General features: G+C 46.4%; 1 protein-coding gene across 2 annotated transcripts in view; it reads left to right on the forward strand.

Annotated features, from left to right (window-relative positions):
* Positions 1–1998: 1998 nt before the first annotated feature.
* Positions 1999–23031, forward strand: part of RNF216 (ring finger protein 216) — a 164623-nt gene continuing 143590 nt past the window's right edge. The window contains exons 1-2 of one of the 2 annotated variants that reach the window (XM_025401926.1): positions 1999–2209; positions 21161–21296. In XM_025401926.1, the coding sequence (XP_025257711.1) occupies positions 21230–21296 (67 nt within the window). In that variant the 5' untranslated portion in view covers positions 1999–2209; positions 21161–21229. The remainder of the gene's footprint in view (positions 2210–21160; positions 21297–23031) is intronic. The other variant, XM_025401927.1, reaches the window with a different exon arrangement.

Consider the following 23031-nt stretch of genomic DNA (forward strand, 5'->3'; position numbering starts at 1 on the left):
GCTAAGATCACCAAGCTCTGCTTCCAATACTGCCTTCTTCCAACATCTCAAAGGGCTTATGAGGACCGTCCTAAGAAGGAGGCTGTAACTGACAGCGATTATCCACCTCCCCCAAGAGGACCAGCATGGAGAATAAGCTCATCAAGGCCAATGCCCTTGTTTTAGATGCCTTCCAGATTATTCCAGGATCTCATCTCAGATAAGTGTCTATCTTAAGCTCTCTCTCCTGTTCACCGTCTAACGTCTCCCATGCACTGCACCCTCTAACTCAGGGCCTGACATCTGTAAGATCCCTAAATCCCCATCCTGTTCTGTAAGCAGCCCTTCAATTTCTACTTCACTGAAACATGACTATTCCCTCAGGACACTGCTTCCCTAAAGCACTGTGAGTAGTGGTCTTTTTCTGTCCCATGCAAGCCCCCATAAACCACGCTCTACTGTCTTAGAGAAGGAACACTAATTGCCACATCAAGACTATTGTTACTCTCATTTCCGTTTTGTTTTTGTTTGTTTCTTTCGAGACAGGCTGTTGTTCTGTCATCCAGGCTGGACTGCAATAGTGCGATCATAGCTCACTGATCCTCGGACTCCTGGGCTCAAACAATCCTCCTGCCTCAGCCTCCTGAGTAGGTGGGACTACAGGTGCACATCACCATGTCCGGCTAATTTTTATTTTTGTAAAGATGGGGTCTCACTCTATTGCCCAGGATGATCTCAAACTCCTGGCTTCAAGCCATCCTCCCACCTCCACTTCCTAAAGTGTTGGGATTACAGTTATAAGCCACTGTGCCCAGCCCAGACTCATTTATCTAATTACTGACTTGACATCTCTACTTGAAGGTGTACTTAGCAATTGTTTTTTGTTTTTTGATTTTTGTTTTTGAGACACAGTCTCACTCTGCTGCCCAGCCTGGAGTGCAGTGGCTTGATCTTGGCTCACTGCAACCTCCCCCTCCTGGGTTCAAGCAATTCTTGTGCCTCAGCCTCCCTAGTAGCTGGGATTACAGGCATGCACCACCATGCCCAGCTAATTTTTGTATTTTTAGTAGAGACGGGGTTTCACCATGTTGGCCAGACCGGTCTCGAACTCCTGACCTCAAGTGATCTGTCTGCCTCGGCCTCCCAAAGTGCTGGGATTACAGGCGTGAGCCACTGCGCCCGGCCAGCAATTATTTTAAGAGTAGGGGTCTTGCTATGTTGCCAAGGCTGGTCTTGAGCTCCTGGCCTCAAGCGATGCTCCCGCCTTGGCCTCCTAAAGCGCTGGGATTATAGACATGAGCCCCTGTGCCCAGCAGGAGCAGTTTTTTAGTCAGTTATTCACTTGCCCACTAAAACCTAAACTTCCTGAGGCCAGGAACACATTGTACTTTTTTTTTTTTTTTTCTCTGAGATGGAGTGTAGCTCTGTTGCCCAGGCTGGAGTGCAGTGGCGCCATCTTGGCTCACTACAGTCGCTGCCTCCCAGGTTCAAACGATTTTCCTGCCTCAGCCTCCTGTGTAGCTGGGATTACAGGCATCCGCCACCACACCCGGTTAATTTTTTTATTTTTGGTAGTGACGGGGTTTCACCACGTTGGCCAGGCTAGTCTCCAACGTCTGACCTCAAGTTATCCGCCCGCCTCGGCCTCCCAAAGTGATGGGATTACAGGCGTGAGCCACTGTGCCCAGCCACGGGACCCACTTTACTCTTAATTTCCCCAAATCCTAGAACAGTGCGTGGCCCACAGGAAATCCACAGAATATATCTGCAGAATGAATGAATGGCTTGCCAAAAGAATTAGGGCAAATAAGTAGATATCGAGTAAACGTCCACAACCACCTACCCCATACCCTCTTAAGCTCTGGGGAGATGGCGGCTCCTGTGGGGTCCGGGATGGGGGTCTCCGTTCCTTTCATCCTTCCGCCTCGTGGGGGAGTCAAGTCTCCGCAGGCGGAGAGCCCGGATGCAGGCGCGGCTAGGCGGCCCTCTCTATGGTGAGCCCCCGGGTCCCTCCTCCACAGCACCCGGAGTGCCTCTATGGTTCTTCCTGTCCTTAGTCGGGAGGGGGCGCTGTGCGCAGGCGCGAGGTGACGCCGCGGCAGGACCGGAAGGAGTGTAGCGGCTGCCTCAGCAGCAGCGACGGAGCTCGCAGCTGTGGCTTCTGAAGAGTAAGCGGCGCGGTACCGAAGGCCGCCGAACACGCCTGGCTAGCCGGCGAGTTGAGTGGCGAGTGAGTGTCGGTCGCGGGGCGCGCTTGAGCTCCTGGGCGGGTCTGTGAGGCGAGGCGGCCTCTCTGCGGGACGCCTCCGTGGAGCTCCGGGGGTGGGGGCGGGGGCGCGGGCCGTGAGGGCCGCCGAGCTGAGGGGCGCGGGCCGAGGCCCGGGCGGGATCGGGCCAAAGGACTGGGCTGGGCGTCTCGAGCCCCGTGCGGAGGCGAGGCGGGAGCGACAAAGGCGCTGAGCGACTGGGCGACCCCCTCCCGCCTCTTCGCGAAGTTTCGCGGGCCGGCCCTTTGGGTCAGCTGCGCGAGGGCGATAGCCCGGGAGACCGCGCTTCCCTCCCCTGGGCCCGAGGTCGCCGCGGAGGCGGGGTCCGTGCACCCGAGCGCGGCCTGGAGAAGCGGCGGGAGGCGGCCGGTCCCTGTGAACCCCAGCCCAGGCGGGCGGCGTTTTTCCACCTCTCCCCTCACATCTGGAGCGGGTGGTGTTCCGCGAAAGTTGGCGACTGTCACCGGGCACTCGCGAGGGCGCCGCAAGTGCGTCAAACCCTTCTGCGGGGCGCTGGGGGCTGGCCCGGCTCGGGTGCCCGGGCGCTGGGCAGGGAGCGAGGCCGCTGTCCCCGCGTCGAGGTGGCCCGGCTCCCGGTGTAACGGGACCAGGGATCCAAGACTTTGGGCCACTTGCAACCAACCCTGGAGCGTGCGCGGCGTGCGGGTTACAGAAATTTCTGACAAATCTGCCTGGGCTCTGTGCGTCCCTGAGGGCCTGGCTAGCAGTTGTCCCCGGTACTTCGATCGTGCAAAAAGAACGTTCTTTTTTCTGTTCTTTTTTTTTTTTTTTTTTTTTTTGAGACGAAGTCTTGCTCTGTTGCCCAGGCTGGAGTGCAGTGACGCGATCTCTGCTCACTGCAACCTCCGCCTCCCTGCGTCAAGGAATTCTGCCTCAGCCTCACAGGGATTGCTTCAGCTGGGATTCCAGGCATGTGCCACCACACCTGGCTAATTTTTGTATTTGTAGTAGAGACAGGGTTTCACCATGTTGGCCAGGCTGGTCTCGAACTTCTGACCTCAGGTGATCCCTTCTTCGGCCTCCCAAAGTGCTACATAGTCTTTTCAAAAAACGTGTCAGCTGTGTTCTCCCGGGGCCCTTGGGCCCTTCAGTAAGAAGCGCCCTGGCTGAAAACCCATACGTTCACCTACAGAAGAAGCACTGTGATGTAGAGGGTGAGCAGGGCAGAGGGCCTCACAGTGGCCCTCACACACACCTGGCTCCAGCTTGGCCAGGCCATTTTGCGCTCGTGGGCCTGTGCCTCACCTCAAAAATGGGGTTTCTTCCCTTATGAAGAAGACCCATGAATTAATAATGGAATTGCCAGGAATGCTAAAAACTAAGTTTGGTGTATTGTTTTCAAGCTGTTACTCCTGGAAGGGGCTGGGTTGGCATTGTTTTAGAGGTTAGGAGCCAAACATCAGCTCATCTATTCTCCAGCTGTTTTTAATCCTCCAGCTTCCTGCAATAGTCAGGCACAAGGTCTTAGAAAAATGGGTTTGTGCTGCTGTATGTTTTGGTGGGCAATAGTTAGGCACACTAATATGTATCACCTTTGTTTACTGAATGGGATGCAGGTGGGGGACCAGAGCACATCCGCGTCCCTCGGAAACGGTGGCGTTTAAATGTAATATGTCCCTTCAGTTCCTCTCTGCCCCACCCCCCCCAGCCCATTGATTGAGCTTTTTTTTTTTTTTTTTGGGAGACGGAGTCTGGCTCTGTTCAGGCTAAAGTGCCGTGGTGTGATCTCTGCCCACTGCAACCTCCACCTCCCAGGTTCAAGTGATTCTCCTGCCTCAGCGTCCCGAGTAGCTAGGATTACAGGCGTGCGCCACCACGGCCGTCTAAGTTTTTTTTTTTTTTTTCTTTTGAGACGGAGTCTCGCTCTGTCGCCCAGGCTGGAGTGCAGTGGCCGGATCTCAGCTCACTGCAAGCTCCGCCTCCCGGGTTCACGCCATTCTCCTGCCTCAGCCTCCCGAGTAGCTGAGACTACAGGCGCCCGCCACCTCGCCTGGCTAGCTTTTTGTATTTTTTAGTAGAGACAGGGTTTCACCGTGTTAGCCACGATGGTCTCGATCTCCTGACCTCGTGATCCGTCCGTCTCGGCCTCCCAAAGTGCTGGGATTACAGGCTTGAGCCACCGCGCCCGGCCTTTTTTTTTTTTTTTTTTTTTTTGTTTTTTTTAAGAGACGGAGTCTGGCTCTGCTGCCCAACTCCTGGGTTTAAGTGACCTTCGGTCTCCCAAAGCGCAAGAATTACAGGCTTGAGCCACCGTGCTCTTGCAGAACATTCTTTACACGCTGAGAAGGGAGAGAGGAACGGGAAGATTTTATGAAACATCTCAATTTAGTCTGTTTGCTTTGAGGAAGAAGGCTAATAAATGGCCTGGCTTTGCCTTGATTTTGTGTTTCATAATTTATTGCGCCTGGGGTATGGGGAGTAGTGGTGGGTTTCAGGAAATGCCTGGAGAGTCTAGGCCAGATTTTGTACCCCCTGGCAAACCTCGTTGGAGGCTTTAGATTTTTACCCTGATTAGAGAAGCAGCAGCTAATAGAAGAGAACCCCTGAATCCCTTGTGGAGAAATCTTAAAGAAGGGTTAGGTATGAGTGAGACAGACTAAAAGTTAATGAATAGAGTAGTTGAGAGAGCTGGTGTTTGCTAGCTGTCCTTCTGTCACTAACTCTACTACGAGCTACTATTTAATGTGTTTAAAGAATTATAGGCTTTCCTATATTTTAGATCTTTAGAGACATAATTCATTCTCATACCTGATGTCATCATTATAGCTGCATTATTGTCCAAGATAATAACGTAGCCGGGCATGGTGTGGCTTATGCCTGTAATCCCAGCACTTTAGGGGGCTGAGGCCAGCAGATCACCTGAGGTCAGGAGTTCGAGACCAGCCTGGCCAACATGATGAAACCCTGTCTCTACTAAAAATACAAAAGTTAGCCAGACGTGGTGACGCATGCTTGTAATCTCAGCTACTCGGGAGGCTGAGGCAGGAGAATCTCATGAACCCGGGAGGCAGAGATTGCAGTGATCCGAGATCGTGCTATTGCGCTCCAGCCTGGCTGACAGAGCGAGACTCTGTCTCAAAAATAGTAATAAACTTTAAAAAAGAAACTGAGGTGCTGAAAAATAGTCTCAAAACTTGTAAGGGTCAGCTTGGAACTTGAACTCAGTTTGGACCCAGAGTTCGTGCCAGTAATTATCCTGCTATAATTAGTGAGTGCTATTTATTCTGAAAGTACATCTACTATTGAAGAGCATCTACTATGTGCCATCCAGTGTGCTACGTCCTGGGGCTTTGAGATCAAGTAACACTTTGATTCTGCCTTCTTGGAACTTAAGTTTTAGCAGAGGCGACCGAAATTACACAGTTTCCTAAATAAGTGTATGAAATTATTGTTGTAAGTACTTTGAAGAAATGAGGTACGTTGTGTGATTGAACTAGGGAGGAACATCTAGGGGATAGTCAGGAACAGTTTTTCTCTGAGGAGAAAGCAAAGAACCGAATAGAGTTAATTTGGTCCAAGAGACAGTGAAGAAGAGTAGTCCAGCTGGGGAAGAGCCTGCAGTGGAAGGAAGAAGCAAATCGTGGAACTGAACCATTGCTACTACCGAGTGGTGAATGCGGGGGGAAAAGGTAAGGCCCGCTATGTCAGCAAGGTCAGGTGATGGTAGCGTTTTGTAGGCCATGGTAAGGATTTTGGTTCCACCACGGTGAGATTTGTGGTTGGAGCCTGCAAGGCAGTACTTGGGCTAGAAGCAGAAGCATGTCCTTTGGTCACAGAAGATTTAGTTCTAAAAAGATCATTGAAAACATTGATTTTACCCTCCACCCATGAGGATGAAGAAAATCTTGATGTTTTATGTTAAACTGTTTAGCCCGCCCACTGAAGATATTGAGTTTAATTTTTGATTTAAAACCTTTCCTATTGTAAAAATGCACTGATAGTAGGATTCTTAGAATTTTTAAACTCTAGACTAATTGTTTGCATATTTATATCCATAATCATGGATGTTATTTTACTGTAGTTATTTTGTCCACTTATTAAAGTTAACACAATTTTCATTTTCTTTCCCTGAACTCATCATCTGCTTTGTTCTTCCTTAATAGCATCACCATCCTATGGTCACCTGATCTCAGCATCTAGGTCAACTTTGATTCCTTCTTCTTGCCCTGATGGCCAATGACATACACAGATCCCATTGACTCTAACTCTGCAATCAGTGTCTTGTATTGTTTTCCTCCCTGTAGATACTGTTTTCCTCCCCCTAGGTACTGTTGGCTCTTGTTTCCTGGGTTTCCTGGCACCAGTTGTCTCCTGCAGGCCATCTTACGCATTGCAGCCAGGTTGATTTTTCTAAAGCACAGCTGTCATTGCGTTGCTTCCCGTTGGCTAGAAAATAAAATCTGAGCTCTGTTTCAGTTATCTGTTGATGCATAACAAACCACCTGAATACTCACTGGCTTCATAGAGTAATTTTGTTTGTTGACAGTTTTATGAGTCAGGAGAATTGGGAAGTGCTGACCTGGGCCATTTTTCTCTGGTCCACATGCTATCCTTAGAGGTGGCCAGTGCTGGAGCATCCGCTTCCATAATGGCTTCTTCGTTCACATGCCTTGTCAAAGACGGCTGGAAGACTGGTCTCAGCTGGCTCTTTCCCTCCGCATGTAGTGTCAGGGCTTTCTGTGTGATCTCTCAGCAAGGTTTTCAGACTTTTTACCTGATGTCTCTGGACCCAGGAACCCTAAGTGAAAGCTGCTGTGCCTTTTGTTTTCTTTCTTTCTCTTTTTTCTTTTCTTTTCTTTTTTTTTTTTTTTTTGAGACAGAGTCTCCTCCTGTCGCACAGGCTGGAGTGCAGTGGCACAATATCAGCTCACTGCAACCTCTGCCTTCTGGGTTCAAGCAATTCTTGTGCCTCAGTTTCCAGAGTAATTGGGATTACAGGCATGTGCCATCACACCCAGCTAATTTTTGTATTTTTTTAGTAGAGTTGGGGTCTGCTGTGCTTTTAAAGGATAAGCCCAAATCTGACACAGCTCTCACTTTGGCTTGATATGGCTATTCTTGCTCAACCTTCCCTGGCTACCTGCCCTTCCCCTATAGTCTCTTTATTGCTCTAGTAACTTTATTCTCTGATTGATGGGGCTCTGAGTTCTTTGAAACAAAAATCCATGTGAGAGTTTCTTTTGATGTATTCCCGATGATGCATAACCAATTCTTGTTATATAAAATGCTGTAGTACAGTCAGGTCTCCGTATCCACAGCTTTCGCATCTGGATATGGGGATCTGACAGTAAACTTTTTCTGTATTGATTTAATATTGATTATATTAGTACAGACTTAGGATGGATATCCAAAGAATGGTTAGGATGAGCAAGTGGTATTTGAATGAAAAACAATCGTTTATAGGCATTTTTAAAAACATGCTAGGAAGAGGTATTGTGGAGGCCTGGTATGACATGGGCATGTCATCTTCCCACCTGTGACTAGCTCTGCTTTGCCCACTTTTTCTTTTCTTTCTTTTTTGAGACAGAGTCTCTCTGTCACCCAGGCTGGAGTGCAGTGACACAGTCTAGGCTCACTGCAACCTCTGCATCCTGGGTTCAAGCAATTCTCCTGCCTCAGCCTCCTGAGTAGCTGGGACTACAGGCACCTGCAACCACGCCTGACTGGTTTTTGTATTTTTAGTAAAGACGGGGTTTCACCATGTTGGCCAGGCTGGTCTCGAACTCCTGACCTCAAATAATTCACCCACCTCGGCCTCCCAAAGTTTTGGGATTACAGGTGTGAGCCACCATGCCTGGCCTGCTTTGCCCACTTTTTGCTGGAAAGTCAAAGGGATTAACTCATTAAATTTGAAAGTCTTTAATAACCCCCAAATCTGTTGCAGAAGTGGCAGACATATTTACAGAAAGTATTCTGGAAAGCCAGGGGCACTACAGAGCCCCAGGATCATGCAGTAGTAGTTTAGGAGCGTATACATAAGGAAAAATGGAGAAGCAACCTGAATAGAACAAGGAGAAGAAAATGATTTGTAGAAGACAGACTTAAGCATTCTGGTCACGAGGCAGTGAAGGTGAGATTTTGAAAACCAGAAAATTGGGTGAGAGAACCATGAGTGATTCTCTTTTCTTTTTTTTTTTTTTTTTTTTTGAGACGGAGTCTTGCTCTGTCACCCAGGCTGGAGTGCTGTGGCCGGATCTCAGCTCACTGCAAGCTCCGCCTCCCGGGTTCCCGCCATTCTCCTGCCTCAGCCTCCGGAGTAGCTGGGACTACAGGCACCCGCCACCTCGCCCGGCTAGTTTTTTTGTATTTTTTAGTAGAGACGGGGTTTCACCGTGTTCGCCAGGATGGTCTCGATCTCCTGACCTCGTGATCCGCCCGTCTCGGCCTCCCAAAGTGCTGGGATTACAGGCTTGAGCCACCGCGCCCGGCCTCTCTTTTCTTCTTGACTTCCTTGTTTTCCATATTATCTGTAATGGGCAATACTTGATAACTGAAGGAAATCCTAATTGTTGCCTAGGCCATGTTTCCTGACTCTGGTTTTATAGCCATGATGAATAACAGCTCCAGTCTTTGACAGAGGAAGAAGTTTTTGGAGCCACTCATTCAACAACTGTGCTAGGCATTGAAAATACAACTATAAATAAGAAAAGAGGCCAGGCACGGTGGCTTTTGCCTGTAATCTCACCACTTTGGTGAGTGTCGGGGGCGGGGGGGTGGATCACCTGAGGTCAGGAGTTCAAGACCAGCATAAGATGGTGAAATGCCATCTCTACTAAAAATACAAAATTAGCTGGGCATAGTGGCAACATGCCTGTAATCCCAGCTACTTGGGAGGCTGAGACAGGAGAATTGCTTGAACCCTAGAGGCGGAAGTTGCAGTGAACTGAGATTGCACCATTGCACTTCAGCCTGGGCAACAAGAGCAAAACTTCGTCTCAAAAAAAAAAAAAAGTAACTTGGAATGGGAAAATAAAGATTTTTTTTTCCCCTTGAACTGTATTTTATTAATAAACACTGCATTTCCTATGTACTTGTGATTACAGTGCTCCTATTTTGATGGCATTTACCATATACAAAGTGGCTTCTCTTATTTTTCAACATAGCCTTATAATGTAAGAATAGATCTTGCCATTTTTCTGTTTCTCAGGTAGCAGTTAAAAAAATAACATAATGTAACACTTAGTATATGTCAGGCACTATGCTAAAACTTTATGTAATTCAACTGATTTAGTTTTTAAAAAGTTTTTTTTTATTTTTATTTATTTATTTATTTATTTATTTATTGAGACGAAGTCTCGCTCTGTCGCCCAGGCTGGAGTGCAGTGGCGCAATCTTGGCTCACTGCAAGCTCCGTCTCCCGGGTTCATGCCATTCTCCTGCCTCAGCCTCCCAAGTAGCTGAGACTACAGGCACCTGCCACCACACCCGGCTAATTTTGTGTGTGTGTGTGTGTGTGTTTAGTAGAGACAGGGGGGTTTCACCATGTTAGCCAGGATGGTCTCGATTTCCTGATCTCTTGATCCGCCTGCCTCGGCCTCCCAAAGTGCTGGGATTATAGGTGTGAGCCACCGCGCCGGCCAAAAGTTTTTATTTTTTTTAATTAATGAATTTTTTTGGAGGTAGGTTCTCCCTCTGCCACTGCCAGCAGTGGTGCTCTCATAACTCGCTTGCAGCCTTGAACTCCTGGGCTCAAAGGATCCTCTTGCCTCAGCTTCCACAGTCAAGCTGGGACTTGGGTACATGCCTGTCTACCTAGCCGCAAGTAATTTTAAAACAACTGCATTCTCATTTTACAAATGAGGAGATTGGCCCAGGAGATTGAACAATTTATGTGGAGCCACTGATTGACTAAATGGTGAAACCAAGATTTAAACATAGGCAGTATGATCGGAAGCCCAGATGAAGAGACTGAGTGTCAGAGAGTTACATGACCTGATACAGAGACTTGCATTTAGTCAAGAGGAGAAATTCCATCATCAGACTTCTTTTCTTCTCACAAGTTGGGGCCACTGGTGTGCCACTCATGAGGACTTTTTTAAACCGTTACTAGTAATCTGCTTAATTACAAGCCTGACATTTCAACTAAATTAGCTGTAAAATGACCCACATCTCCCTTTGATTTCCAGTGTAAAATTGAAGGAAGCCAGTTGTGGCCAAAGGAAAGATAAGAAATTTGGCTTGAGGCCAGGTGCGGTGACTCACGCGTGTTATCCCAGGACTTTGGGAGGCCGAGGCAGGCAGATCACCTGAAGTCAAGAGTTCAAGATCAGCCTGGCCAACATGGCGAAACCACTTCTCTACTAAAAATACAAAAATTAACCAGCATGGTGGCACGCATGTGTCGTCCCAGCTACTCAGGGAGGCTGAGGCAGGAGACTTGCTTGAACCTGGGAAATGGAGGTTTCAGTGAGCTGAGATCGTGCCACTGCACTCCAGTTTGGGTGACAAAGCAAGACTCTGTCTCAAAAAAAAAAGACATTTGGCTTGAAAATAGTGTTCAAAATACTTTTTTTTTTTTTTTTTTTTTTTTTTTTGAGACGGAGTCTCGCTCTGTAGCCCAGGCTGGAGTGCAGTGGCCGGATCTCAGCTCACTGCAGGCTCCGCCTCCCGGGTTCACGCCATTCTCCGGCCTCAGCCTCCCGAGTAGCTGGGACTACAGGCGCCCGCCATCTCGCCCGGCTATTTTTTGTATTTCTTAGTAGAGACGGGGTTTCACTGTGTTCGCCAGGATGGTCTCGATCTCCTGACCTCGTGATCCGCCCATCTCGGCCTCCCAAAGTGCTGGGATTACAGGCTTGAGCCACCGCGCCCGGCCCCCAAAATACTTTTTAAAAATCTGGCTGGGCACGGTGGCTCACACCTGTAATCCCAGCACTTTGGGAGGCCAAGACTGGCAAATCACGAGGTCAGGAGTTTGAGACCAGCCTGGCCAACATGGTGAAATGCCATCTCTACTAAAAATACAAAAAACTAGCTGGTGTGGTGGTGGGCACCTGTAATCCCAGCTACTCGGGAGGCTGAGGCAGGAGAATCGCTTGAACCCAGGAGGCAGGGGTTGCAGTGAGCTGAGATTGCACCACTGCACTCCAGCCCAGGTGACAGTGGGAGACTCCATCTCAAAACAAAAAAATCTTATTTGGGGAATAAAAGAACTTAAATTAGATGCAGTTCAAATTTGATACCAGAACTGTTCTTTTTAAGTATCATGCTAGTTATAAATAACATCAGTATCATTATTTCAAATGAGAGACCCAAACTTAGGCTGGTATATGTCAATTTTAAAAATGGGAATACCTGGGGCCAGGCATGGTGGCTCATGCCTGTAATCCCAGCACTTTGGAAGGCTGAGGCGGGATCACCAGAGGTCAGGAGTTCGAGACTAGCCTGGCCAACGTGGTGAAACCCTGTGTCTACTAAGAAATACAAAATTTAGCCAGGCATGGTGGCATATGCCTGTAATCCCAGCTACTCTGGAGGGTGAGGCAGGAGAATCACTTGAACCCTGGATGCAGAGGTTGCAGTGAGCCGAGATCATGCCATTGCACTCTAGCCTGGACGACAAGAGCAAAACTGTCTAAAAAAGAAAAAAGGAATACCTTTGTTCAGTTATCAATGCCAGAAAGTTCTGTTGTAAAACTTTGCTAACCTGGTTTTGGTATCTATCTATTTTGATGGTATCTATAACTTCACATTTTATGAGTTGAGAAAATACTGATATTATCTGACTATTAATTCTTTGTAGACGTTTAATGAGAAGCACCAATCTGGGGCTTACTGCCTCTGAGGCACAGTGCTTTCTCCTAGGAAGGCAAAGAAAATTGAGATTTTCTCAGAGAGGAAGAAAAGGATTGAATTGCTTAAACCTGGGAGATGGAAGTTGCAGTGAGCTGAGATCACACCACTGCACTCCAGCCTCGGTGACAGAGCAAGAAGCACATTTAAATTTTGTGTTTACCGTAATTTGGTGTTTGTGGAGATTCTTTCTCGTCTAGTTTTTTTGTAACTGTTGTCCATGGAATTTTTTCTGTTACTATGTGACAATTTGAGGCTATGCAAAGACTATTCTGCTGTTACTACTACTGTCTTCCCAGAATTTCCTTGTGGTTTTGTTTTATTTTATTTTTTATTTTATTTTATTTTTTTGAGACAGAGTTTCACTCTTGTTGCCTAGGCTGGAGTGCAATGGCTCCATCTCGGCTCACCACAACCTCCATCTCCCCAGTTCAAGCGATTCTCCTACCTCAGCGTCCCGAGTAGCTGGGATTACAAGCGTGCGCCACCACGCCCAGCTAATTTTTGTGTTTTTAGTAGAGACGGTTTCACCGGGTTGGCCGGGCTGGTCTCAAACTCCTGAGCTCAGGTGATCCACCCGCCTCAGCCTCCCAAAGTGCTGGGATTACAGGCATGAGCCACTGGGCCTGGCCTTTTGTTTTGTTTTTTTTTGCCCTAATAGAGACAAGATCTCACTATATTTTCCAGGCTGGTCTTAAACTCCTGGGCTCAAGTGATCCTCCTGCTTCAGCCTCCCAAAGTGCTAGGATTACAGACATGAGCTACCGCACCTGGTAATTTTTTTTTTTTAATCAAAGTCTGGACGTTATGACTGAAAAAACTGGAGGTTCCAAATGGTACTCCTCCATTGTGGTTTAAGTTTTTTAGGTGTGCAAATTAGAGTACCGGCAGATCATCTTGATCCTGTCATGGTTTGGTCTGTATTAAGTCTATTTTCATTTTGCTCTTAACCTTTAAGATTTGGCTTTCCTAGGATCTCAGATGAAAGCTCGGTGTTTACCAGCACTCCTCTACTTTAGTTGGGCTTGACCTTTAATCTCTCTCAACAGGCCGGGAGTGGTGGCTTATGCCTGTAATCCCAGTACTTTGGGAGGCCAAAGCAGGTGCATCACCTGAGGTCAGGAGTTCGAGACCAGCCTGGCCAACATAACAAAATCCGCTCTGTACTGAAAATACAAAAATTAACTGGGCATGGTGGTGCGTGCCTGTAGTCCCTGCTACTTGGGAGGCTGAGGCAGGAAACTGGCTTGAACCCAGGAGGCGGAGGTTGCGGTGAGCCAAGATTGCACCATTACTGCAGCCTGGATGGCAGAGCAAAACTCCATCTCAAAAAAAAAAAAAAAAATCCCTCTCAACAATACATGTTTGCTGAGATCTCTGCTCAGCTCTTTAGCTTTTCTGCTATTGGATTTTGGGGAGTCTAGTCCTGCATGTATGTAGCATAGGTCAGCAACTTAGTCGGGGGGGGGGGGTGAGGAGGTTATTATTCTGGTTTTTGGAGATTTCTTTCTCAGTGGATTCTTCCTTGCTAGAATTTTGTCCCTTAAGTCTCAGCTACTTTGGCAGCCCCAAACTCCGACCTTCAACTCCTCAGCCCATTGAAATTGCTGTTTCTGCCTCAGGTCCATTTTTTCACAGTTAAGATTTGGGAAGTGCCTTCAGGAGACAAAAAATGCAGGATAAATTGGTCCTGTCCTAATGTGCTTCTCATTTTTCACGGATCAGAGCCCCTGAAATCCTGCCAGCTGGGTTTTCTCCATTGCCTTCAAAGATGTGTTTTATATATTTGGTCTTTTTTTTTTTTTTTTTTTTTTTTTTGAGACAGAGTCTAGCTCTGTCGCCCAGGCTGGAGTGCAGTGGCCGGATCTCAGCTCACTGCAAGCTCCGCCTCCTGGGTTTACGCCATTCTCCTGCCTCAGCCTCCCGAGTAGCTGGGACTACAGGCGCCCACAACCGCGCCCGGCTAATTTTTTGTATTTTTAGTAGAGACGAGGTTTCACCGTGGTCTCGATCTCCTGACCTTGTGATCCGCCCGCCTCGGCCTCCCAAAGTGCTGGGATTACAGGCGTGAGCCACCGCGCCCGGCCTATATTTGGTCTTTTTATAGTGGATTTATAAGAAGAGGCAAAGAGTTGGTCCACTACAGGCTATTAATACTTTGTCATGGCCAGAACCAAAATCTCTATAAAGTAAGGTGAATAATCATGCCAAGATTATAGGGATGTTGTTAGGATTAGATGTGTTATGCATGTAAAGGGATAAGAAAAATGGCTCATACATAGCAGCATCCTCATTTTGGCTTGTAATTTTATGCTGTCTGTTAGCTTCTGGAACAAGACCCAAGGACATTATCATTGTACAACTATCTGGTGAATATCAGTCTCTAAACATACACACTCTAAACATACATATGCACCCTCTATAGTTGTATAGCATTTTAATTTCACCTTTTAAACATTTTTTAAAAGTTGTGCCACAGACATTCGTTTCCTGAAATTAAGACCCTGTGTCATTATTTTCTGTGCTATATGTGTTGTTTCTGTAATTCCACCTGTATTAGTCAGCTCAAGCCAACTGATACCATAGACTAACAAAATAGCATCAACTGGGTGACATTTAAAACAAATTTATTGGCCGGGCGCGGTGGCTCAAGCCTGTAATCCCAGCCCTTTGGGAGGCCGAGACGGGCGGATCACGAGGTCAGGAGATCGAGACCATCCTGGCTAACACGGTGAAACCCCGTCTCTATTAAGAAATACAAAAAACTAGCCGGGCGAGGTGGCGGGCGCCTGTAGTCCCAGCTACTCGGGAGGCTGAGGCCGGAGAATGGCGTAAACCCGGGAGGCGGAGCTTGCAGTGAGCTGAGATCCGGCCACTGCACTCCAGCCTGGGCGACAGAGCGAGACTCCGTCTCAAAAAAAAAAAAAAAAAAAAAAAAAAAATTTATTTTCTCACAGTTCTGGAATTTGGAAGTCTGAGAATAGAGTTTCAGCATTGTTGGATTCTGGTTATTTCTCTTCCTGGATCTCAGACAACTGCCTTCTGCCTGTGTTCTCACATGATGGAGAGAAAAAGCAAGCTCTCTGGTATCTCTTCTTCTCAGTGTGCCCAGCCATCATGAGGGCCCCACCTCCACGACTTCATCTAATTCTAATCACCTCCCACAGACTCCGTCTCCAAATATTGGAGGTCAGAGCTTCAGTATAGGAATTTGGAGGCCAGGCGTGACACAGTTTAGTGCACCACTCATTTCTTTAGACTCAAGGGTTTTTTTGTTTGTTTGTTTTAGTTTTAGTTTTTTGAGACATGTCTCTGTCACCCAGGCTGGAATCCAGTGGCATACTCATGGCTCACTGCAACATCAAACTCCTGGGTTCAGGAGATCCTCCTGCTTCAGACTCCTGAGTAGCTAGAACTATAGGTGCATGCCACCCCGCCCAGCTAAATTTTTTATTTTTATTTTTATTTTTATTTTTACTTTTTTTTTTTTGAGACGGAGTCTCGCGCTGTGTCACCCAGGCTGGAGTGCAGTGGCGCGATCTCGGCTCACTGCAAGCTCCGCCTCCCAGGTTCAGGCCATTCTCCTGCCTCAGCCTCCGAGTAGCTGGGACTACAGGCGCCCGCCACCACGCCCGGCTAGTTTTTTTTGTATTTTTAGTAGAGACAGGGTTTCACCATGTTAGCCAGGATGGTCTCGATCTCCTGACCTCGTGATCCACCCGCCTCGGCCTCCCAAAGTGCTGGGATTACAGGCTTGAGCCACCGCGCCCGGCCTATTTTTATTTTTTGTAGAGACAGGGTCTAGCTATATTTCCCAGGCTGGTCTTGAACCCCTAACGTCAAGTGATTCTCCCACCTTGGTCTCCCAAGGATTGGTTTCCTGGATTACAAGTGTGAGCCATTGTGTCCAGCCAGGATTCGTGTTTCTATTTCTTTTTTTTTTTTTCTTTTTTTTGAGATGGAGTCTTGTTCTGTCACCCAGGCCGGAGTGCAGTGGTGCGATCTCGGCTCACTGCAACCTCTGCCTCCGGGGTTCAAGCAATTCTCCTGCCTTGGCCTCCCGAGTAGCTGGGGTTATATGTGCATATCGCCACACCTGGCTAATTTTTTTTTTTTTGTATTTTAGTAGAGACGGGGTTTCACTCATGTTGCCCAGACTGGTCGCAAACTCCTGAGCTCAGGCAGTCTGCCCGCCTCGGCCTCCGGAAGTACTGGGATTACAGATGTGAGCCACCATGCCAGCCCCACGTTTCTTTTTCATGCTTTTTGTTTGTTTCAGAGGCACGGTCTTGCTCTCACCCTGGCTGGAGTGCGGTGGCATGATGGTGGCACACTGCAGTGTCGAACTACTGGGTTCAAGCCATCTTCTTGCCTCATCTTCCTGAGTAGCTGGTACTATGGGTGTGCATCACCACGCCGAATTTTTTTGTTTGTTTGTTTGAGATGAGGTTTCACTCTGTTGCCTAGGCTGGAGTGCAGTGACACGATCTCAGCTTGCTGCAACCTCCCCCTGCCAAACTCAAGCAGTTCTCCTACCTCAGCCTCCCAAGTAGCTGGGATTACAGGTTCCCACCTGCTACCACACCCAGTTAATTTTTGTATTTTTAGTATAGATAGTCCTCACTATGTTGCCCAGGCCGGTCTCAAACTCCTGACCTTAAGCGATCCACTGGCCTTGACCTTCCAAAGTCCTGGGATTACAGGTATGAGCCACCATGCCCGGCCTTGAAGTTCATTTTTTTAATGGCTCTTTGAGTATCTGTGGGAGGTAAACTCTCTTAGTCTTTGAATGTGTAAAAATTGTTTTATCCCATCCTTACTTTTTTTTTTTTTTAAAGAGAGTCTTGCTCTGTTTCCTAGACTGGAGTGCAGTGGGTTGGTCATAGCTCACTGTAACTTTGGAACTCATGGGCTCAAGCAATCCTCTAGCCTCAGCCTCCCGAGTAAGTGGGATCACAGATACGTGCCACCATGCCCAGCTAATTTTTTTCAGTTTTTTGTAGAGATGGGGTCTCACCAAGTTTGCTCAGGCTGGTCTTAAATTTCTGGCCTCCAGCGATTGTCCCGCTTTGGGTTCCCAAAGTGGTGGGATTATAGGCATGAACCACTGTAGCCAGCCCCTGCCCTTACTCTTGAAAAATAAGGGATCATAGAATTTGAAGTTTACAATTATTTTTTCTCTACTACTACTCTATTTTTTCTATTTAATTTATTTTTTACTCTAATTTATTTTTTTACTCTATTTTTTACTCTAATTTATTTTTTACTCTATAGATTTACTCTAATCTATTTTTTCTATTTGCTCTAATTTTTCTATTTACTCTAATTTTTTCTATTTTTTCTATTTACTCTATTTACTCTATTTTTCTATTATTCTACTATTATTTCCACTATTATTTACTCTATTTTTTCTACTACTATATTTTTTCTCTACTAGTAATAAAAGATCATATTTTATTACTTTGGTGTTAATTGCTTCTTATGAAGAGTCTTTTTTTTAGGAGACAGTGTCTTGCTCTATTGCCTAGGCTGGAGTACAGTGGCATGATCTTGGTCTACTGCAACCACCGCCTCCAGGGTTCAGGTGATTCTCTCACCTCAACCTCCTGAATAGCTGAGATTACAGGTGCATGCCACCACACCAAGCTGATTTTTATATTTTTAGTAGAGACAGCATTTTGCCATGTTGACCAAGCTGGTCTCGAACTCCTGACTTCAAGTGATCCGCCCTCCTCAGCCTCCCAAAGTGCTGGGATTACAGGTGTGAGCCACCACGCCCAGCCTGAAGAGTCTATTTTTTTTTTTTTTTTGAGACGGAGTCTCACTCTGTCACCCAGGCTGGAGTGCAGTGGCCGGATCTCAGCTCACTGCAAGCTCCGCCTCCCGGGTTCACGCCATTCTCCGGCCTCAGCCTCCCGAGTAGCTGGGACTACAGGCGCCCGCCACCTCGCCCGGCTAGTTTTTTGTATTTCTTAATAGAGACGGGGTTTCACCGTGTTCGCCAGGATGGTCTCGATCTCCTGACCTCGTGATCCGCCCGTCTCGGCCTCCCAAAGTGCTGGGATTACAGGCTTGAGCCACCGCGCCCGGCCTGAGTCTATTTTTATGCTTGTTTTACCTCTGGTAGTTTTTGCAGTTTTAATGTTTGTTTTAATGTTTGCAGTTTTGCAGTTTTAATGTTTTACCTTATGACATATTTTTACTACTGTTCAGTAGACAGTATAGTTTCACCACACCCTTGCTGGCTTGAATGGATACTTACCTGTTTTGTTTTGTTTTGTTTTTTAATTAATTTATTCTTTTGAGACAGAGTTTTTGCTCTTGTCTCCCAACTTGGAGTTCAATGGCACGATCTCAGCTAACTGCAACCTCTGCTTCCCAGGTTGAAGCAATTCTCCTGCCTCAGCCTCCTAAGTAGCTGGGATTACAGGCGCCTGCCACGACACCTGGCTAATTCTTCGTATTTTTAGTAGAGGCAGGGTTTCGCCATGTTGGCCGGGCTGGTCTCAACTCCTGACCTCTAGTGGCCCACCTGCCTTGGCCTCCCAAAGTGCTGAGATTACAGGCATGACACCCAGCCATCTGTTTTATTTGTTAAAATCTTTATTGCTACAGGCTGGGCTTGGTGGTTCACAGCTGTAATCCCAGCACTTTGGGAAGCCAAGGCAGAAAGAATGCTTGAGACCAGGATATCCAGACCAGCCTGGACAACATAGTGAGACCCTGTCCCTACAAAATTTTTTTAAAAGTTTAGCTAGGCATGGTGGTACATGCCTGTAGTCCCAGCTACTCTGAGGCTGAGGCAGAAGGATTGCTTGAGCCCAGGGGTTCAAGGCTGCAGTGAGCCATGATCGTGCAGCTGCTCTCCAGCGGGGATGACAGAGAGAGACTCTGGCTCAAAAAAAAAAAAAAAAGACTACAAGCTCTGTCTACTGGGTTCAAGCTGTTCTCCTGCCTCAGCCTTCCAAGTAGCTGGGATTACAGGTGCCTGCCACCACACCTGGCAGATTTTTATATTTTTAGTAGAAATGGGGTTTCACCACATTGGCAGGGCTGGTCTCGAACTCCTGACCTCAAGTGATCCATCTTCCTCAGCCTCTCAAAGTACTGGGATTACAGATGTGAGCCACCGCTCCCAGCCCTCAGAGAAATCTTTATTGATATATAATTAAAATCTCTCCATTTTAGTATATAGTTCAGTGAGTTTTGACAAATGCATATATCCAGGTGACTACCACCACAGTCAATATATAGAGCATAACTTAGCCTGGAAAGGTTCCCTCATGTCACTTAACAGTTAATCTACCCACTCCCTCGTTGGTACCCACCTTTTCTCTTTCCGTAATAGACATAGATTTTTTTTTTTATTTATTTTTTTGTCTCCATTACTCTCATATGAGTCCATTTCCCAAGTATTTCTGTTTCCTATCCCCAGAGTTCAATAGTTCTGCAGCTTTAGCCCCATCACTAACTTCTGTGTTTCTGTTCCATCGGTGGTCCATGGAGATGTAATGTCTTGGCTTTAACACCATGATACCTCTTTTTGAAGGAAGAGAGGGATGGATTTCAAAAATACAAGTCTACTACTCATGTCTGCTACCCAGATTTAACATATGTTCATGTTTTGCCTTGTTTGCTTTAAATATCTTCAAATAAAAGAAAAAAAATGTTATATGTAACTCAAGTTCAAGTTCCTTTTCATTCTCCCTTACCCAGAAATAGTCACTGTCCTGAAGTTGCTGAGGTCATTCTTATGCATATTGTAATTGTAATTTTTTTTTTTTTTTTTGAGACAATCTCTGTCGCACAGGGTGGAGTGCAGTGGCGTGATCCTGGCTCACTGCAACCTCTGTCTCCCGGGTTCTTGTGATTTTCCTGCCTTAGCTTCCCGACTAGCTGGGATATCAGGCGCCCGTCACCACACTCTGGTAATTTTTGTATTTTTATTATTTATTTATTATTATTTTTAAAATTTTTAGTAGAGACAGGGTTTCACCTTGTTGGCCAGGATGGTCTCAATCTCCAGACCTCGTGATCCCCCCACCTCGGCCTCCCAAAGTGCTGGGATTACAGGTGTGAGCCACTGCGCCTGGCCATGTGTGCGTGTGTGTGGGGTGTTTTTTTTTTTTTTTTTGAGATGGAGTCTCGCTCTGTTGCCCAGATTGTGCAGTGGCGCAATCTCGGCTCACTGCAAGCTCCGCCTCCTGGGTTCATGCCATTCTCCTGCCTCAGCCTCCCGAGTAGCTGGGACTACAGATGCCTGCCACCACGCCCGGCTAATTTTTATATTTTTTGTAGAGCTGGGGTTTCACCATGTTGATCAGGCTGGTCTCGAACTCCTGACCTCGTGACCTTCCCGCCTCGGCCTCCCAAAGTTCTAGGATTATAGGCATGAGCCATTGCGTCTGTCTGAAACATAATTCATTTTCTGATTTGCCTTTCCCTGATTATTAGTGAGGTTGAGCGTCTTCTGTGTTTTCTTTTTTGTGAATTGCCTGTTAATACCCTTAACTCATTTCTTTGTTAACATATTTGTTTTTTTTGTTTTGTTTTTTTTTGAGACGGAGTCTCGCTCTGCCGCCCAGGCTGGAGTGCAGTGGCCGGATCTCAGCTCACTGCAAGCTCCGCCTCCCGGGTTCACGCCATTCTCCGGCCTCAGCCTCCCGAGTAGTTGGGACTACAGGCGCCCGCCACCGCGCCCGGCTAGTTTTTTGTATTTTTTTTAGTAGAGACGGGGTTTCACCGTGTTAGCCAGGATGGTCTCGATCTCCTGACCTCGTGATCCGCCCGTCTCGGCCTCCCAAAGTGCTGGGATTACAGGCTTGAGCCACCGCGCCCGGCCTGTTAACATATTTGTATCAAGATGTGAATTCTCTGTCTGTACTTTGTCTGTTTAATATGTGTATTTTAAAAATATGTTTTAATGACACACGTTTTGAGTTTTTGTGGTTTTTTTTTTTTTTTTTTTTTTGACCTACTTCCTTGGATATGTTTTCTTAAGGAATGTTTTCAGCATAAGCTTCAGATGTTCCCTGGCCAGATACATGGCAAGAGTTTTGATATTCCCTCTTTCTTACTGTTCCTCTTTGCTTCCTTTTCAGACCTTTTGAAACAGATGGTCACCATGTTTAGATATTAGCAGTCCCGTATGTGCAGGTCTGCGTTTGAAAATGGCAGAGGGAAACAGCAATGAAGAGGTGATTCACTTGAACAACTTTCACTGCCATCGGGGACAAGGTAAGTTGTTTGCTCTCACTTTGTCTCTTTCCCTGTGGCTTTTTATTTTAGTATCACAGCTCTGTCTTTTGAAATGATCCTATTTTGTACCATTTAGAATCCAGGGACATTTCGTTTTTAGATATAAAAAGACTAGACTAGAATTATATCAGATAATGATATTGCTGGCATGAATGAAGTGTAAGACTCATTCATTACAACGAGATTAATAAGCTGTTAATTTGCTGTCAAAACACTGTTAATGTGCAGTCATTGAGTCTTAAGAGAGAGTGTCAGCATCAGTTTTTGAAGGCGTGTTGATTATAAAGGAGTGCTCCACTAGGCCTTTATGACCTGAAATACTACAGGTGATGCTGAACCAGTCTTATCCTCCCATGATCCTTAATTTCTTTTTTGCCAGAATATTCTGGCTTAACCTTGAGGGGAATTTTGGAACATGTGTCTTTTTGTTCTACAGTTTTGTTTTGTTTTGTTTTTTCTTTTCTTTTTTTGAGACGGAATTTCGCTCGTTACCCGGCTGAAGTGCGATGGCGTAATCTTGGCTCATCACAACCTCCGCCTCCTCTGTTCAAGCGATTCTCCTGCCTCAGCCTCCCGAGTAGCTGGAATTACAGTCATGTGCCACTACGCCCTGCTAATTTTGTATTTTTAGTAGAGATGGGGTTTCTCCATATTGGTCAGGCTGGTCTTGATCTCCCGACCTCAGGTGATCCGCCCGCCTCAGCCTCCCAAAGTGCTGGGATTACAGGCATGAATCACTTCGCACGGCCTGTTCTACAGTTATTAAAGTTTTGGGGAATTTTATTGATTTTTAAAGGGAATAGTGCTTGCTATTCTATAACATTCTTAAATGTGTATGAAATTTCCTGTTAAGTTCGAATTCACATTTACACTTGGGCTAAAAGGAAAAAATTCATGCTGAGGTGTAGAACCCTGATGTTTATTTTTTGCAATTATAAATTCCATGGGAGAGGTTATACTGGTTTTGTGTTCTCCCGTTGATAATATTTTGTGTTTACAAAGATGATTTTTCTAGTAGAGAGTAAATTACATTTGACTTTAGAAAAATGACTCCCCCAGGCCAGGCGTGGTGGCTCACACCTGTAATCCCAGCACTTTGGGAGGCCGAGGCTGGTGGATCACAAGGTCAGGAGTTCAAGACCAGCCTGACCAACATGGTGAAACCCTGTCTCTACTAAAAAATACAAAAATTAGCTGGGCGTGGTGGTGCATATGTGTAGTCCCAGCTACTTGGGAGGCTGAGGCAGGATAATCGCTTGAACCTGGGTGGCAGAGGTTGTAGTGAGCCAAGATTGCGCCACTGCACTCCAGCCTGGGCGACAGAGCAAAGATTCCGTCTCAAAAAAAAAAAAAAAAAAAGAAGAAGAAAAACGACTCCACCAAAACTTAAGTACAAATAGCCTACTGTTGATTGGAAGCCTTACTGATAACAGTCAACACATGTGTTATATATTGTATATTTTGTATACTGTATTCTTATAATAAAGTGAACTACAGAAAAGAAGTGTTATTAAGAAAATCATAAGGAAGAGGAAGAGAATATAGTTGCTATTCCTTAAGTGGAAGTGGACCATTCTGAAGGTCTTCATCTTTATTATCTTCACATTGAGTAGGCTGAAGAGGAGGTGGAAGAAGAGGGGTTGGTCCTTGTATTAGTTGGTTCTCCACTGGCTGTAAAGAAATGCCCAAGACTGGGTAATTTATAAATAAAGAG

This window comes from Theropithecus gelada, chromosome 11 (genome assembly GCF_003255815.1).
Source record: "Theropithecus gelada isolate Dixy chromosome 11, Tgel_1.0, whole genome shotgun sequence".
Classification (NCBI taxonomy): Eukaryota; Metazoa; Chordata; class Mammalia; order Primates; family Cercopithecidae; genus Theropithecus; species Theropithecus gelada.